This window comes from Argiope bruennichi, chromosome 7 (assembly GCF_947563725.1).
Source record: "Argiope bruennichi chromosome 7, qqArgBrue1.1, whole genome shotgun sequence".
Lineage (NCBI taxonomy): Eukaryota > Metazoa > Arthropoda > Arachnida > Araneae > Araneidae > Argiope > Argiope bruennichi.
In genome coordinates, this window is record NC_079157.1 from 3,906,033 (window position 1) to 3,926,479 (window position 20,447).

The following is a 20,447-nucleotide window of genomic DNA, read 5'->3' on the forward strand; positions in this document are numbered from 1 at the left end:
CACAATGTTTTTTTTATTACAACATTAACAATTTTGATAATTTTATTTATGGAATACATGAAAAAGAAGTTGAAAGCCATGTGGCTACAAATTTATGTGAGAATAAACTGAACATAAAACTCAGAAAAATGCACTTACTTTACAAGAAAAGTAACAAATTCAAAGCACGTAAAATGTTTCGTAATGAAAAAGTTACTGAATAATTCAATATGAAAAATCATATGAACAAACGAAAAAAAAAAAAAAAAAAAAAAAAAAAAAAGAAAGTGCCATAAAATCTGTCTTTTTATTTTTTTTCTGCTTTTCACAATAAAAGTCATCACATTTTCCCCTCTAAGTTGGATAAAACAGAGTATTTTGATCCATAGATGCCTCCCATCTGAAATAAAAAGAAAATACTGTGATTGAATCATTTACAAACTCTTATACCTTTTATTACAAGACATAATCAGGACTGCAAATTATTTTTGTTCACAATAGCAAAATTAGGAAAGGTGTGTGGGGGGGGGGGGGAGAAAAATTTATATAATACTTACAGGATACAGTCAAGACAAAAATATAATGAAACCTCGCTTAACGGACATTATTTGTTCCTAAACCTTACTCCTAATACAAATTTTTTTTTCAAAGGAATATATCCTTGCCTTTTCTCCCCTTCAATATATATTAAATATTATAACATAATCTACTTATCATTTGTAATTTACTTTTTAATTAAAAATCAAAACAAATAGAACCAAATGACTTTTAAAAACAGCCAGAAGGATATTAAATTTAATTTAACATAGGGAATGGCATTTTAGTAAATGAACAAAATGATTTAAAATATCTATAAGTTCTCATATAATGAGGATAGTAATGCAATCTTTTATATATATGAGGGCACAACTTTAATAAAAAAAAAATAACTAAATTAATCATCACAAAATTTTTGTCAAAATCTTCCTTATGTTACACAGTATTTGTGTGCCAAATACAGAAAATTTATTTAGTAACTTGGTTTCTATAATGCACAAAATGTTTATAAGTTTAAATTTTAATAATATAGATAAACTAAACTCAAAACAATCATTGAGCAATTATAATGAAATACTTTGTCGAAATGGCTTTAAATTGTTAAAATTTTAGTTAAATATCGAGTTGTAAAATCATTTACAGTGGATCAAATGAGGCACCTTAATTTGACATATTTGTCTCATCTAAAAGTCATCTTTCATTTAAGAATATAATACTTATTGATATTATATTGTATCTTGAATATAATATTGTATAATTGTATTTTGAAAATAATCTAATATTTATTGATATTATTTTTCATTTCAGAATTCTTTTAAATATCATTTGGGAGAAGAAAGAAGGATTAATTAATAATTTTACATTTATTTTTAGTGGTTTTAATAAATACTTCAATTACGCTTTGTATTAAAATGAAAGTAATAATTTGAAAAAATGATAAATGAAATCACAAAACAATGAAATCTGTAACAATTGTATATTAAAAACACTTTTTAAACTTCCATTTTATAACTGAATTGAGGATTTCTATAACATATTAGAAACTTTCAAAATTACTATAGCTTAGATAGGGCATTCTGTATTGTTAATGTGCAATAGAACACTTCACGGCTGAAAATTTAAGTTGGTGTTAAATTCATATATCAGAGAAGTTTGAATTTAAATTTATTACTGTTACACCATCTATTGTTTTTTATTCTAATAAAATTAAAAAGTTATAAATATTACTTTCAAACATTATAAAATGCTAGAAAATTGGATTTTCATACACATGCACCTGTGGGAGAGGGTTGTGTGCACATAACTTTTAAAATCAATTAAAGATTAGATTATCTTGAAATTACAATTAGTAAAAGCTTTACTCTTATGAGTAGTCACAACATTGATGAATGACATGAATGTTTCTATGGTTCTTAGAGTTTTTAGAAGAAGCCATGAAGTGACACTTATGAAATAAAACACAGTATTATTATACAATGTATTTATTTATGTTTTAATAGGCACAGAATAATATTTATTAGAATTTAAAAAAAATATTTTCAAACATGAGAATTGAAATATTTTAGGATAATATCGAGGCTTATTTATTAGGGGAATTTAGTTAAATTATAAAATAAATCCCAAGCAAGGAATAATCAAATATTGCTTCACAATAACCAAGACATCTTATCTCTGACAGACTTTACATGCACCAGACCTACACACAAGATTTTTCTATGAAATTAGGTCTCAAACCTCCAACATTCTAGTAATGAAAATAAGAGCAGGTAAAAGAATACATTATGTATCTATCATTCATTCATTGCCAACATTAGTTATCTTTAATTTAAGAAAAAGTAATTTCTGGATAATGTTAAAAAGATTAGAATTAATTTCAAGTAGGAACATTATCTTCAATGTTCACAAATATGAGAGACTTTGGATTGCTATAAATTAAACCCGATAAATCTTGTTCCAATAGAAGATCTCTGAAGAATTCAGATACAAATTGATGACTTTTTAATCACAGAGACTATCATTAATGAAGTGCAATGATGCCATATTTTGTGAAGAACTAGTCATTCACTCTATGAGTTTTTAGACACTTTTTATAAAAATTAGAGATAGTTCCTACTGAATAAACTCATAACTATTACAGTAGCAAAACATGTTAAAAAGCTTAATTCTGTACAAAAAAAGTTAATTCTATTTATAAAAGTGAAATATTATTACAAAGGTCAAAGTCCCACTTAAAAATTAAATCTAGTCAACTTTTTACAGTCTTAAGTCTGTCTTATATATTTACTAATAGGAGAAAAATAAGATAATCAGGAATATTTATCAAACCAGAATAAAATTAAAATCCAGAATTATCACAATCAATAGAATGTTATTAACTGAGCAGGGGTAATATAAAAATATATTTCACTTAGTATATTCTTATTAATGTATTCATTCTAATAGCATTTTATTCTCTATTAAATATAGAAACACATCAACTGAATTAAAAATACAATATCTCCCATCATTTCAGCACTAGAAATTTATAAAAGCATTTCTGTATTAAAGCTAAATTTGTAATAAAAAATCCATACTAATTTCAATTTAATTCTACTCAAAAACTTAATTTGTTTTTTAAATATTGATTTGATTTTTTAAAATTTAACATACAGCTATTGGCTAAGAAACCATTAAAAAAACTTACCTCAATGTTTCAGTAAAATTCAAACTCCTTATTTGTTCTTATACATTGGCGACATTCAGAAAATCATTTGAAAAATTATTTTATTAACCTAAAAATGTTTTGTAAGCACAAAGAAATAATTTTTAAGGTTGCTCATTTTTCTTCAAAATATGTGCTATATCGTTCTGTTTGGTGATTACAAGTGCAATAAAGTTTTTTTTTTTTTTTTTCAAAGATATATCAATTAGAAGACAAGAAGAGGTTAATCTAGAATAATACCTAAACTGATCAGAAATATATTTTTAAAACTATTTGTGAAGTATATTTATTTAATTAATATAAATATTCTTTCAGAATTCAATAAAAAAATAATAATAAATGATTTGACAAATTATGAAATCAGCTAGCTTATATAGACATTTCATAAAATGAATATTTTTTTTTTCGATGTAAAACACAGAAAGCCTTACACTACCTTCCCAAATAATGATTAATAAAGTTTATATTTTAATGAAATCAGGCCCTACTTGCAGATCAATATTACATTTTTAATTCCCATATATATATAATACTACAAAAAAATTGAAAATGTACAAATTGTTTTGGAAAATTAACACTTGTATATTAATCACAAGAAAGTGGTGTATATTAACCACTAGTTGTTAGTGTGACTTACAGAAAAAACAAAAATATTTTGTTTTTCTATTAATCACTGATCAGTAATTAATTACCAAACATGCCATGCTAATATATTTTCTACATTTACTAATGATTTGTGGCTAAGTCAAAAAGTTTACCAATAGCATGTCGTTTATACAAAAGTCCCAACATATGCTAGAGGTGGCATTTTAATATAGAGGTACACATCAGCATCAGGACTAGAAAATTTGATACTAAAAAGTGATAACAGGAAGATAAACAAAAAATTCATTGCCCAAATTTCTGAAAATTATCCAGAGTTTTTAAATTTTTCTCAAATATCATTATAATCTAACTTTTGATCGTAGATTTTAAAAAAGATACTGAAAGTAAATAAAACTTATTGTAGTTCCTTTCACTATTGTTGCCACCTGGTGGCAGAGTTAGAAACATAGAATTAATAGAAAATGGGGAGGGCAGTTGGTGCTGCTTATAGCACTTGTCATAAACAAGCCCATTGATGAAGTCAGTGATTTTAAGCAGAGTTTTAGCAACTCTTGTTTCAAGACTTCCACAGTTGGCACATTATCAGGGAGTTTGTAGCGAATTTTGTTAAACATTTTCCCCCAGCATATCGGATTTGATATTTGAGGAAATAAAAGGTCATAGTAAATGAAATAGTATTACAATTATATGGCTGAATCAATCATTTATTATTTGATTGAATTAAAGAATTCAACACTACTAATATGAATCAAGATAATTGGTATTTGCGTATCCAGTTTTACATATTATACAGGATCCCCAGGGAAGTGACAAGGAGAGGGGCGATAAGGGGTGAGATACCTTCTTAGAGTTTTTTAAGTTGTGGAATTTTGATTATTAGCTGGCAATATTTGAAGGAGAATTCAAACATATTTTATTCTGCATATTGATAAATACAATTACAGTATTAAAAAAAAAAAAAAAAAGTTGAAATTTCATTCCTGGAGTATTTTTTTTTTACAAGATATGCGCTAAAAATTTATCTAAATGATTAAATCAAATGAAAAAGCTGTTGTTTCAGTAATTTTTAGAACACTAATGTCATTTCTATTGTCTTTAAATCATTACATTTTTCAATTTCTGCAAGCTTAAAATAATACATCAAAATAAGAAAAATCTGATGAATTTTCAATTACTAAACTTCAGTTGGAAAATACAAATAATTAGGCTACAGATATTTAATGCAAGTTACAAATACAATGAAATATTAATCCTGGTATTAAGAGAAAAGATTGCACAGTGTTCTTGAAGACAATTATGGAATGGGGAATGCTTATTGATAATTTGTTATGTCATTAAATTTTTTTGATACTATTTTCTGCAGATTGTTAAAATTACTAGGGCATTTTTCAGTTCTTGTAAATTATTCTAAGCATTCCATTTAGCTAATTCAGGATGGCCAGCACTTCTGCTGTTTGATTTTCCCCGATTTCCCTGGTTTTTTTTTTAAAGAAATTTTTGACTTTTTTTTAAATGTATCTAACATCCACAAAATACTATTGATTTCCTTTCTTTATTTATTGCACAATAGGCTTTTTACTTTATTCGAAAAATTGTTTCATCCTTTTAACTAAAATTAATGTAAAATAAAATTTAATGTTTAAAAGAAAAACCATTTTCAATTATTGCATTACAGATGAGCTTCAATTATGTAAAACCTTTCCTTTTATTTTATTTATTTATTTATATTTTTTTTTTGTAAATACATTAACCAATAATAGAAGATGCAAGTCCATCTAGATGAACTTTCAGCCAGTAATATGAGTTGAACTAGTAATATATCAGAACTCTTTATTTAGCTTTACTCATGAAAGTTGCAGTAAAAAAATACATGCACATTGGCAGGGTGCCTGAGTATGAAATGATTTGTTTTCTTCCAGTGGATTCTTCCCTTCCATACTGTTCATCAACACACATATCAGAACTGAATAATAATTCTATGAACAGAAATGAAAATTATTTCAAAAAACAATTATTCAATGAAAAATGAATTAACTTTTAGCCCACCAACATTAGTAAATAATAACCAGCACAGTAAATAATCACTTAACCCATAATATATAGAAATGAATACAGAATTCGACCTTATTATATATTTTTTTCATTGCATAAAAGAAAAAATGTTTTAGAGGTGTCAATTAAAAAAAAAAAAAAAAGATTGCATGAGAGAAAAATTTTTGTGGCATTTGGTTTCATATATATCAAAATGCATTAGAGAAAGGCTACCCTTTCCTTTTTAAAAATGTATTGTAAAAATTAAAAAAGATGCGTAGTTATAATATTTGAAACAAATCAATTTCTTGTATTTAATATTATTTTTAAATTATAGAGCATTTCATTGAATATATGAGAAATTTTTAAAAAAATGCCAGAAGAAAATATTATCAATAATGCCCATTGCATGCCATCTATAAGAAGAATTTAGTAAGAGATCTGTATTCATTATGTTTAAAAAAAATTATTTTAAGAAAATATTAATAGTAACGTCTGGTACTTCCTAATTAAATATATGTAAGTTTTGATGTGTTGAAAAAAAAGGAAACAAGTTTTTTTAAGGAATATATTGCATATATACTATATTTTCACATAGTATATGTGCAATAAATTAGATATGAGGTTAATCTTCCTTTTCCATTGTAGTTCCAAATGTTAATTTAACCCATTTTATTGTACCTAAACTTTTTTGGCTAATTCTAAACCTAACTTCAAATGCAAGCTGATCTAAAAACGATGAACACAAATTATATAATCAAATTATAATTGCAATGTCATAAACAATAGAAGAAAACAGGATAAAATAGTAATTTTTTTTAAAAAAATAAGTATATAGAATATAAAAATACTGCAAATAATAATCTGGTTAATAAACATAGAACAGCCACCACAATTTGAATTAGAATCCATTATAATCTAGATGCATGAGAGTTTTTCATTAGAATTGTAAGCACTGATAATGTTACATACGTGAAATTACAATCCCTCAGATATTTAAATCTTCCTAAACCATTTGCTTGCACAAAAACGTGAATGGTCTCTGTCTTTGACTATTAGTAAATGATTATTTCATTCTATTTATGAAAAATTACCACAGAGTTTTCATTTTTGTTGAAAATTACCGATTTAAAAAGTTTTTTCCAGTTTCAGAATAAATTTACCTGATCTTTCCCAAAATTCCTAGTCGACTGGTCACCTTGTAATCAGAAAGTTTTTAAATCAAATTAATCAGTAATTTAATTTTTTTCCTATTTATTCATTGTATTTCCTATTACAATCATTTCAAAATATCACCTAAAGTTCGAACATATTTGGTTTTTTGAATGTATAAATTACAATTTGTATTCATTTCTGATTTGTTTTTATTATTTAAATATATCCAATTACTAAGTTCTCAATGATCTTAACAAAATAAGTGCTGTATTCACTCAACAGTTCAAAGGAAGCTTTACAATTAGTTAGCAAGAACAAATCTTAAGCAATTTGAAATATAAGAGCTAAAAAAAGTTTTGAAATTTGATGGAAACTGCACCCTCAATTTTTCGACTTCCTGTGAATGATATTAATTGTCACTACATAACTACAACAGTACATTACCCCAGGGCCGACCTTCTCTATGAAGGAACCAGGGTGCAAGAAACCATTTGGGGCCCTAAAATTTGGAAAGTAAGGAAAAAAAAAAAAAAAAAAGCGACAATACGAGCTCATATTATTTTTGCATGTTTATTTAACACATGATTTTGTTTTTGCTATTAATTACTTCAGGAAAATTACAATTTGTTGCAATTTTTTTTTCGATGCTTAGTAGTACAAGGCTTGCATTTAACATGCTTGACATCACACGTTTGACCAAAGATGATTCTTTATTAATTTTAATTTGTTGAAATAGCGCTTAGAATTTTTTATAATAACGGGCATCGTAACCGGAAAAGTTTTAACGCATGTAATACATTTAGAAATAAGACATTACAATTATTAATTAGTATATATTGTAATATTCAGTGAGCGTTATTTACATCCCTTTCATTCAAAATCAAATCTCGTAGCAAAACAATTATTTGGATTAGGTTTTCATCTACATCATTATTATGAAACATTACAAAGTTTTTGGAACATGTTTCTAATTCATGTTTTCCTAAAGTTTTTATATCAGTGATTAATTTGAAATACTTTTAAATTTATCTTCTATCTGTACAATAATAATTTCAGTTAGAGAGTTAAAAATAACTTCTAAATTCCTCAACCGTGGTTTGCAATAATTTTATCTTCTACAGTTTCGAAATATAATTGTTCTCTTTTTCGAATTCGTTTTTCAATAAAATGCTCCGAAAGATCCAGATTACGTGCTATCGCTTTTGTTTTGTCTAAAAATGAGTTAAATTTTGAATTTTAGTTTTAATTTTACTGACTAAATTAAAATCCTAGTTGAGAACAATTGTTTTTACTTGAAATAATTTATTGATAGTGCTAATTTTAGAAAACATTTAAACCATACTTTTAAACATAAAATAAAATGTCATTTCTTGTATTGAATTCAATAGACTTTTAGCTTCGGATATCGCTGTATTTTTGCTATTTGCATCAATAAATTCTTCTACAGCATTACAAGTTTGTTAAAACTGTATATACACTACTTTAACCATATCTATTTTGGTTAAAGTAGTTTTAACTATATCTATCCCATTGAGTGTCATATAATGGTTTAAGAGTAATGTTTAAATGCTTTTGTAGAATTTCCCACCTTTATGTAGATGTAGAAAATAAGCAACAAACGTTGCAATATCCCCCAAAAAATTACAGCACATACTGCTGGAAGCAGCAGTACAAATTAATAAATTAAGAGTGTCATAGGTAAGGCATATAAATTGCATAAGAATTTAGAGCAATTATTCTAAATTGTACACGCTTATATTTCTCTTTCATGTTGCTAACGTTGTCGTTTACCTGTCCACTACAAATCATAATATCTAAATCAAGCGCATTTAATATTTCCAATGGAGCTTTTTCTAGTCCTTCTCCAGTCAGCAATAAGCGCTATCAATTATTTCCATAAACCCTATAAATAACTTATTTTAACTACATATTTTCTCTTTATGATTTACATACCTAAAAAAGACTGAAGTTTGTTTTATATGGGAAATACCAGAAGTAGAATCCATTTGGATACTGTAATATGTCGTTTCTTTTGTATCCTCTTTAATTTTGTTAAGAACTTCATTTTCTAATGGAGGAATAATTTTTTCTTATGGTGTATGTGATAAATCATGCACAATTCATTTTTTGGAATTTTTTATTCTATTTATATGATCCACAAGCACAGAGTCGTATTTACTAAGTAATTCGATTAAACAATTTCCATTATTAGGCTTTCCTTTTATTTCATGGTTTCCTCAAAGTGGAAGATTATTACATGCCAAAAATAGAATCATATCTACAATTCTTTGAAATAGTAATTTAAGTCGTTCTGTTTCCTTATTTATGTTAACTTGATGTGTTTTATCAATAGCCGAACACAAATTTAGTCGTTTCAGTAATTTTTTCCAAGCAATAAACGAATTAAGTGATAGAACGCTCATGATTTTGAATTACTGTTGATAATTTTCTTCAGCTATTATAGACACCTATGAATCGTGTATAATTATAATTTCCTCTGGAAAATAATGTACAGCAAAAGCAACATAACTAGTCTTAAATAAATCAACCAGCTGCAAAGCTGTATTTCACCATTTGGCACATTTTTTTTTAAAAAAGTGTATTAAGTAGTGGAAAATGATCTACCTTCAGCATTCTTAGCAAAAATTCCTTTTATTTCATGGTTTCCTCAAAGTGGAAGATTATTACATGCCAAAAATAGAATCATATCTACAATTCTTTGAAATAGTAATTTAAGTCGTTCTGTTTCCTTATTTATGTTAACTTGATGTGTTTTATCAATAGCCGAACACAAATTTAGTCGTTTCAGTAATTTTTTCCAAGCAATAAACGAATTAAGTGATAGAACGCTCATGATTTTGAATTACTGTTGATAATTTTCTTCAGCTATTATAGACACCTATGAATCGTGTATAATTATAATTTCCTCTGGAAAATAATGTACAGCAAAAGCAACATAACTAGTCTTAAATAAATCAACCAGCTGCAAAGCTGTATTTCACCATTTGGCACATTTTTTTTTAAAAAAGTGTATTAAGTAGTGGAAAATGATCTACCTTCAGCATTCTTAGCAAAAATTCTTTTGTGTTGTACAGGTCTGTTTTTGAAAAAAAAAAAAAAAAAAAAAAAAAACATTTAAAACTTATCAGTTATTATGTTAGGTCACAAACCTGAATCATGTATAAGCACTTGATCACATTTGTGATTGTCATTTTCATGATTATTTTCTGGTTCAATCATATTTGTATTAACATAGGTTCTTCGAAGATTTTCACAGTTTCTGCATTTTTATTACAAGATTGTATAGTTTGCACAGAACTTTCTTCTCCAGTTGAAGCTTGAATTTTAACTTCTGTAGTCGAAGCAATTTCATTGCCAAAATTACTTCGTAGATAAGGAAGTAGATCTACTAGTGAATTTGTGATCTACTTTTTGTAATTTAGCTTTTCTTCTTTTATCTTTTCTGCTAATTTTCTTTTTTGAAACCAAGTCTTGATACCTTCAGGGATACTTCCTAGGCATGGACAAGATTAGATCTAACAATATAAAGTATTTTATAGTACGAATTATCAAAGTAACATATGCAATTTAACCTAGTATACGACCATATTTTGTTTATAATATGTTGCACACTTTCACTAAACTATAATATATCTGTAAACTTCATATATTTCAAAACTCATTGATTGTTCCAGTTAAATTTCTTCCTCTCTTCTTTCCATCCTGCTATTACCATTCAGAACATTATTTTAGTACTTGATCATGTTGTGGGCACCCTCAATCGCGAGGTCCCGATGCATAGCATCCACTGCACCCCCCAGATGGCTAGTCCTGCATGAGCCTTTCAGAGTACTGGCTCATTGGCTGGAAAATAAAAGTCAATCCAAATAAAGGTACAAGCCCCCTATTTTCTAATTTTCTTCACCAAAATTACAATTATGGCTGTTAAATTCAACAGGTTGATTGCTCCATGGAGTAAGCTCACAATTAGGCTGAAGCTTCTGACGAATGTTGATGCATGGCTCCCAAATTTGGGAGGGCCACTTCCGCCAAAAAATATTAAGAAGTTGCAAGTTTACCAAAATAAACATCTGATGAAGATTACTAATCTGCCCTGGTAGATCAGAAGAAAAATACTTCATGATGACCTCCTAATTGAGCTTGTTTTGGAATTTATTAAAAGAACATCAATTAAGTTCTTCAAAAAATTACCCCCGATTTGTAATGAGTTACTTCAAATGCCAACATATGATTTGGCTGTACTTAACTAACTAAAGATCTAGAGATTCAATAGTTAAGTCTTGCATTAATTTTCTGTTTGCAAAAAAACTGAGAATTTACTAGCTCTGTTATCAATCTAGTAAATTAAAATTTCTCAAAATTATTCCTTAGACAGCTATGATGACATGCATGAAATTTCAGGATTTTTTCAAAAATAACTAATCAAAACAGTTAAATCTGTCCCCATAGTAAAAGGCACATGCAAAATAATTCCATTAAAGTTCTCTTTCCCCTACAAATCATCGAAATATTTTGTATTAATAATTATATCAAAAATATTAATCTAAGAATTCTACCAAATTTCATGACATTAAAGCTTTAGGCGCTCATCTAAGTTAGTTTTAATTCATTTTAATCTTTCCCTAAACTTACAAATTATAATAATTATCCCAAATTATGATTTGGAGGTTTCACGATCACTTTTCACACTGCGGAACTCCAAAACATCACGATGTTGCTGTTGCTATGAATTCATAATTGTTAGAAAACTAAAAATTTAGAATTAAGACCACATTCTAAATTTTACACAAATAAATTTACAGATCAAAAGGCAGAAGAAGAATACTTGAGTAATAAAATTCAATGTTATTTAACAAATTTTATATCAGCCAGGTGAGGTTTTATGTTAATATGCATTGGCTTTCAAAGTAAATCTATTTCTTTTCAGAGATATTTTTGCCTTAATTCTTTCAATATGAAAGATTTTCTAATTTGAGCATTAACAATATATAATATTGGAACATCAAAAATATTTAAGCATCATAAGAACCATTGATACTTGTCGGTTGTGATGACAAAAAAAAAAAAAAAAAAAAAAAAAACCCACCAATTAGGCTATTTTAATCATCAAACTATATAGCATGTGATTTGCCATTTATGTATCTATATTTATGGCATATCATATATAAGAAAAGTTATATATTCTGGAAAATCAGGATGCAAATCATACAGGGAAAAAAAAACACAACCCACAAAGCTGATTAATGTTCAATTTGTTGCAAAGAATATTCAAAGCATATAAATCTAAATATTAATATAAAAAAAACTAACAATGATACAAGAGTTTTAATTTAAACAGAAAATAAAAATTTCTGAAGAATTCCTGACTAGTTGTATTCCTTACCGACAAAATTACTGATTCACTAAAGAAAGGCATGCCCACAATTCATTTCAGTGCCGTTTAAGGTAGACTCGCTATTAAATTCAAAATCAGATTTTTCAGTTGTTTCAGAATCATCCAAGTCATTACCTACCATGACACTAATTCAGTCTTGATAGTTTTCTCAACTAAATTACCTGCTAATCTCCCAGCATTTCTTTTCAACATGGTCACAAAATCTCTTCCTTTTACCCTTCATTACGTTTGAAAAATAATTTATAGCTAGATCTTTTAGAGTTGTTACATTGAGCTTGCCTTTTACATTTCTATTCTGCCATAACTTTGTAGATGCCCATGACTTTTCAATGGTATTTAACTCACAATGATATAGTGGATTTCTTAAAACATCATGGACACAAAGAATGTTAAGCACTTCTAACCATTCTGGTAGCTTCTTTGTGGAATACTTGGAAAATACAGGATTTAACACATTTGTGTTACAAGAAGCGCTGTCCATGCACATCACACAATGTGTAGGAATATTTTTTCTTGTAGCCAGTTGGTAAAGTTATAGCACACCTGGCCACGATAATCTTTCTTGGCTAATCCAGACTAAATTTACTCCTTCTATAAAATAACCCTTTGATTCCTGCACGAAAACGATAAGTCACTTCCCAGTAGTTTCATTACAGCTCAAATCTTGTGGAATTACCAATACTTCCCAAGTGATAAGTTGTGATCAATCCACATTTCATCTAAATAGTTAATAACTTATTTGGTAAGCCTGTGATTTTTTATATGTACCTGTAACTCAATATATGGCATTAGGCCTTCCTCTTGTCTTACTTAACATGATTCATTGTTTGCTTTGCAACTTAATCACTGATGTGGCTATTTTGATAGGCTGAGAAAGTGGGATACTTCACTTGTTTTGGGAAAATTCATCTTAAAAATATTCATGACTATCTTCCTTTCTTTGGAAACAATATGATTCCTAGGTGTTAAGGCACTAAAATTTAAATGTCTGTAAATCTAAAAAGTTGAAAAAGCAACAAAAATAATTTATTTCATATAAACACACACTGCTCGCAAAATTGTAAACAAACAACAGCCCTTCATGAAGGAAATTTCAGTACTTACGTATTAACGCCACTGCAGCTACAGATTTGGCATTTTTTTGCGTTAATGCGCCAATAAAGAGCAATCCTGTTGTTCGCAGACAACACTTAAAAAGTGCCAAATCTGTAGCTGCGGTGGCGTTAATATGTAAGTACTAAAATTTCTTCCCCCAACGCATGATTACAACAACTGTGAGGTGAACTAAATTTTCCTACATTAATATGAGAAATATATTTATCAAAAGGAATTAATTATGATAAGGATCATTTCAAAGCCATAATACCTATGCAAATATTTAACTTTAGTAGACAATCATTTGAATAGCACACCAGTAATAATTTCTATAATCTATTCACATAAAACAGCCTTCTAGTGAGTTTTTTTTTTTTTTTGTAAATAGCTATCGATGCATTTTAAAAGTAATTCGTTTGATATGTCCATAGTACAGGTGAAATTTCAGAGAAATAATTGATTTTCAAAGATATTATCAATAAAATGGTTATAAAATTTTTTTTAATGAAGTATAAATCTTTTAAAAGAAAAGAAATCCATTCCAAACACTTTCACAGAAAAATACACCTTTATCTATAACCTCATTTTTTGAAGAACAGAAACTGCAGAATGTATATAATCCTTATATTCAAATTGTTCAATAAATCAAGTTGATGCTCTAAAACTTTTATAATTTTTCTTTCGTTTATTTATCTTAATTTTTACAGCATCGACTCTGTAAATAAATTACATCTGTAGAATAAAATTTCAGTTGACAGGAATAAACCATGCCCTGGTGTTCTTCTTAATTTGATTTGAACTAAATTAATTTGAAGCTTAAGGAATTGCATTTAAGTTTCACTATTTTTCTAAGTAATTTAGTAGGAAAAGATAAATTATAAATAAAAAGTCCTTTACTTGACACCTGATTCTTCAATCAAATGGTTTCCAATTCATGTATTTTAGAATGCAATTAGTAGAGAAATACTTACAAAAGAAATTGGACCAGGAAAATTAATGCCTTTTACTAGGAACTTAACAGAAAATATCAAGAATAAAATGAAACTAGATGATATTTTTAAAAGAAATATAACTTTTAGTTTGTAACAGGCCTGCTATTAGAAAAGCATTAAAAAAAAATTTGAAATGGGGAAAAAGCACATGATAGTCTTAACTTAACATTCATAGTTTGCAATGATAAAAAAGAAAATAATAATAGAACTAATTTTATAAAATCAAAATTTCTTATATCAGCTACTTCAATTATCAACAAAGATTTTACAGAAATAAAATACATCACTAAAATCATCATAAAATTAACTACTGTTGTAATTTAAGAAAAAAAGATAGATAAGCAAATAATTTTACAAATTCAAAAAGAGTAAACTCTTGACATGCTATTACCATTTTGAAATAAAACACAGCCAGGAACAACTTAACTATACATGGAAAACTATATCCAACCCACCAATGTATAACTTGCTTTTGTAGCATTATGATATATGTGGGTTATTTTTATCTCTAAATTACTCATTCATTAGCTTTACTAATATAGATAAATAAGTTGCTGTTAATATTCATTTCCCCCTGCAAAATGGGTAGATACAAATGGAATTCTGAAAATTTGAGCAATTACTAATTTTATCTTTATGGATCTCAGATGATCATTCAGCTTTTATTGGTCACATGCACACCCTGTCATAGCTGCAATGTAAAATAAATCTGAAATATTAACACACATAATATTTGGATCTGACATCAAATGCCTACACTAAAGAATATGATACAGCAACTCAACAAAAAATAACTTCTCTTGTTTTTAATACATAGGCTATTCTAAATCTCATCCTCTAAATCATATGCAAAGGTACTTGAAATAACAGAGGGACATTTTGAAATGCACTGAATTAAGCTTTAAATTCTAATTATCAGTACAATGAAGGTCTGTTTTAATTTAATGGAGTTCATTCTACAATAATAAGATAAACGGAAAAAAAAATGTATGTAATGCAGCTTCTCGTTCTTCTGAGAAATCAATTTAAGCTATTTCAATCTGTCCAAGTCTATGCCGATTTAATTTATTAATGATAATAATACTTGCATTTTAATACATTTTACAGCTAGGAAAAGACTGAAAATTGAATAAAAGATACTACCTTTGGTCCCACTCATGTTTGCAGTTTTTCTTCCTCCTCTTTGGGAACACTGTCACCTTCTGTATCTTGTTTTTGTTCATTGGAAGATTGCTCAAGTTTTTTATTTTCCTTTTCTGATACACTTGCACCATCCTTCTCTAAGCCACTAAAATAGATTTTAAATTTATTGTACAAATATTCTGCCTTTTGTTTGACAGGTTCACTGTTCTTAAATCTACGGCACTTTCTCAAAGTCAGAAACACATTTGGGTTCTTTTTAAGGATTGCCATGTTGAGGGACATGTTATCCAGTTCATTCATAACCTCAAGACAAGTTGTAATGTCCAGATTGGAATAATTCAAACTGTGTTTTATTTTTCTATCTATTTCTGATAATTTCATACTAATTTCAGAATCAATTTTCAGTTTTTCTATTTTTTCCTTTTTCTTCATGTCATATTTTAGTTTTTTCTTCTTTTCCTTCTCTTCTAATTTCTTCTCAACTTTTCTTTTCAATTTTTCTTCCTCTTCGACTATTTTGGAAGTCTTTTTATCCGTATCTTCCATCGGTTCAGATTTTTGCTTCTTTATTGGCTTTTCAATACCATTTTCATGCTTTTTCTCTTTTGAATCTTTATCCCCCACAGATTCTTCTCGCTTTTGTTTGCTCTTAGGAGGTTTATCGTCTTTTGACCTTTTATCTTCTGAAGATTTAGATTTAACTGTTTCCTTTTCTTCAGATATTTTATTAATTACTTTCTCTTCTGTTGATTTACTTTTAGAATTTTTGTCTTCCTTTGTTTTTAAAGATTTTTCTTCTTTTTCCACACTATGTTTGGAACTTTTTTCATCACTTAATTCTTTTTTTTCTTTACTCTTCTTTGGTGCCATTGCTTCTTCACATTTTTTATCAGAGAGTTTAACTAAGGAGACTGACACATTATTGCATTCAATAATAGCTGTAGATAAAGCTTCACTTTTCTTTGACTTTGATTTGGTGCTTTTTTTCTCAACTTTTTCTTCTTCATCCTCTTCCTCATCTTTTGGTTTGACAACTTTTTTTTCAACTTTTGGAGTTTCTTTAACCTTTTTATCATTCCTAGAATTCTTTTTTACAGCCAAAGGTTCATCCTCTTCGGAATCTTCAGATTTCTCTTTGCTTGATTCATCATTTTTTTCTTCAGATTCACTCTCTGATGATGATGCATCACTTTCAGGAGTTTTTTCCTTTGTTTCAACATCTTCAGCTTCGTTTTCTTCTTCTTTTTCATCTTCATTATCCTCTGAACCTTCACCTTCACTATCTGAACTAAACTTCTTCCTCTTAATCATTCGCCCACTACGGCTACGCTGAGGTTCCATACTATCAGAAACTCTCTTACGTTTCTTTGGTGGCTTCACTTTTGGTTTTTTCTCCTCTTTTTTCTTGGTAGGTTCTTTTTCTTTCTTCTTTATCTCTTTTAATTCTTCCTGTTCCTCTTCTTCATCAAGAGCTTCTTTTTCACTTTCTTCTGGTTCACTGATATCAGACTGTTCATTAGTGGTTGAAGGACCTTGGATTGTATGATCATTTTCAATTTGCCATAAACCTTCATTGAAAAAACGCCTTTTTTGCGGTTTACCATATTTTTCTTTAAATTTTTCATAAGGATAAATGTCTTTACTCTGAACTATAGCTGTTTCAAAAGTACCGAAGAAGAAAACAGGATATTTGTTGGGAGGTATTTTCTGTCCTGGTTTTGGCGGTTCAATTCGAGCAGGCCAAGGTGGATATCCACGCACTTTGCCAAATATTAAATCACCAGGTCTATAATGAGCCATCTTAATCAAAATTTCCTACGATTTAAACAGACTAAAGGCACAAATGCAGATAATAATGCAAAGAAATATTTCGTTACTCAAGTTCTATAAACACACTTCTCGGTTCTCACGGCACTCACGAACGAATAATCAAATCAATATCGTACAACTTTCATGTTGTTTAGCCAAAGTAGAAGTTTTTGCTTTATTTTAATTTAGAAATATAAAATTGTGTTTAAAAAAATGATGATCACTAAAAATGATTAGGAAAAAAATTTTGATATTTTATTCGATGAAAAATAAATATTATTTATATCAAACATTTTGAAGTGCTAAATATAATATAAGAATAATATTTTAATTTTATTTCAAACATAACACAGTTTGATGCATAATTATGCTTTTAAATGATATTTTTAATAATTTTAATGTACTAGTTGTTTTCTTTTCTCTTACAAAGGATTAAAGATTTATTGTTGGTGAGGATTAATTCATCACCATTTTAAAAAGACTGTTGCATAATATACTATGTTTTAAGGCGGCCTTTATTTGTTGCAAAAAAAAAAAAAAAAAAAAAAAAAAATCGGTTACAGTGAAATTAATCAGTGGTAAATGATAAACAATTGGAGCAGGCGGTTGTTTCGTCTGCAATTGCAATTTTAAATGCTATACGAATAAATTATTTACAGCATAGTTTTTCGCATTTCATGCCTATGGAATTATCTTTTAGTGATAAGTTTATCATTGTATAATTTGTAAAATCTTTATTTATCATGCTTCGAAATCCATACAAAGTCTATTCAAGAACAAGAAGTTGTTAAACTCTGTTGAAGGTAGCTCAGAAATTAATGATTAAAATTATTTAATTTTATTTTAAAATATAATTTACACGTTAGAATGAATATAATACTACATATTTATGCGTTTATTAAAATATTGCATTAATTTCCTTTTAAATGTGATATTTCATTTGCTGCTAAACTTTAAGCATCTGTACAATAAATTAAATATTTACAAAAGCTTCTTAAAAGTTTGGTTTCTAATAAACAAGAAATGCATATATATCTTAATAATTAACATCTTGTATGAATTAGTATAAAATAGAATTAAAGTAACAATAATCTAGCTAATTACTATTGTAAAATGCTGCATTACATTTTTAAAATTTTGTGCAAGCATGTATGACTGGGAGAATTCATTTTTGGTACTTTTCCATTAGCCGGGCGAAAATGGCGCCAATTGTGAACCAAACGCGAATTTGGTGGAATTCTACATTATTTACGATTTTTCGCTTGCGCCCGGCTAACGGAAAAGTATATCATTTTTTTATTTCTTTGATCTCAGTTTTTTTTTAAAAATCAAATATTAGTACAGTACACTCCTGAGTATCTGGCAGAAGGGCATACTGGATAACAGAAAAGCTGGATAGGCTGGTGTTCTATGAACTCATTTCTTTCCCCACTATTACCAGAAGGCAAAGCTTTTATACCAAAATTCACTATTATAAAAGGTATTTTCTCACTTCTTATTAAGTACTAAACCCTCCATTTATCTTAAGCCACATAGAATGTGAATGTGGCCCTGTGAATCATAGAAGCAGTTGCAGGCAACATGTTGAGTTAAAATAGAAGGATCTGCACTGATAGTTTATCTATATTTATATACTGCACTGCAAGAATTTTTTCAAGTTAAAGGATATAAACTATTCACATTTTAACATAAATTCTGTACTGCCTAACTTAAATGCAGGAAACATGAACAAAACATTGTAAATCTGAGCCCAGATTCTTAAGAAAATTTGATTGATTTGATTGAAAAATTGATTTTATTTTTCATTGATGATAACACAGATATGAAAAGGTAATTCTAAGATAAGAGTCAAATCTTGCTGTTTTTTAGTTTTTAAGTTCTTAATAAATGATTGGTTCTATATTGTAGCTCTCTTCTTCAATGCATTGTCCCTCTACTTATGCAAATATGATATCAGTTGCCTTTCTAATTTAATTAAATTAAAAAAATACTGAGCTGCATTGTACAGAAGCCAGATAGTCACAAACGAGATACTCAGGAGTATACTGTATGTTATTTTATCTAGTTAATAAAGATAAAAAGCAACCAGTTAGTTTATGCTTAAATTTATTAATTATAGTGGTAAAGGGGAAAAAAAACACTTCGAAGAAAAAATGGAAAGTTTAAATTTTAAAAGAATTTCATAATTTTTAGAATTAAAATGAAGGTGCTCTTTTTTTTTTCAAATTAATAGCATCTGTTGCAGAAAAAAAAAAAAAAATGTTATGATTTAAATTTGAAATATATGTTGTTTTTTGGCTACCATTGAGATGATGGATATGTAACAAATAAAATATGTCAGCTAGTGAACTAGTTAGTTCAATGAATAACATTTTAAACTTCATTATAAATAATATTCTGATTGTTTATCTATATTTTTTTATGTTTAATTTTATTTTCCTTAATAAATGCAATGAAATAGACTAAAATTAGGTTTTTACTGTCTTAAGAAGGAAAAAAGGTAGTTTTTTTTTTATTATGTAATATGAAACACAAACAATTGAAACTATGTTTTCTTACTGTCATTTGGCATTTCTTTTCTGCTATCCTTCTTATTTGCTAATTATCTAATCTGTAATGATTATTTTCAAAAATGATCCAAAGTGAATATCAGTAATTCTGGCTGTGATAGAAGATTTATTTCCTTTTGTGAGTGAAAATAATTGGTGGTGTGTATTAATAAGTATATAGAAACATATAATATTCGGACAATCCAAAGTACTTAAATTTGCCCCAAAATCTGGATCAACCATTGAGTCTGAATTACCTTCATTTGCATGGAGTTAAATTCTAATTTTGTATTTATAGAAACAATCAAGGAAGAAAAAAATTTAAATGGTCATAATTAAGAATTTAAATTTAATGATAAATATTTGTAGAATAGAATATATTATAGAATCTTTATTCTATAAAATTTTATTGAATTAAGAATATAAGAATTTTA

At 27.7% G+C, this 20,447-nt stretch overlaps 2 protein-coding genes across 2 annotated transcripts in view; one reads left to right on the forward strand and one right to left on the reverse strand.

Annotated features, from left to right (window-relative positions):
* Nucleotides 1-62: 62 nt before the first annotated feature.
* LOC129974974 (hepatoma-derived growth factor-related protein 2-like) lies at nucleotides 63-20,282 on the reverse strand. The gene is made up of 3 exons (XM_056087808.1): nucleotides 20,271-20,282; nucleotides 15,656-17,470; nucleotides 63-379 (listed from the first exon to the last, which is right to left on the reverse strand). Exons 1-2 carry the CDS (start codon nucleotides 20,280-20,282, stop codon nucleotides 15,668-15,670), a joined length of 1,815 nt encoding a protein of 604 aa, XP_055943783.1. The 3' UTR covers nucleotides 63-379; nucleotides 15,656-15,667.
* LOC129975702 (trafficking protein particle complex subunit 11-like) overlaps nucleotides 18,048-20,447 on the forward strand; it is a 60,474-nt gene continuing 58,074 nt past the window's right edge. Inside the window, exon 1 of the mRNA XM_056088855.1 lies at nucleotides 18,048-18,267. The gene's annotated coding sequence lies outside the window, so the exon portion shown is untranslated. The remainder of the gene's footprint in view (nucleotides 18,268-20,447) is intronic.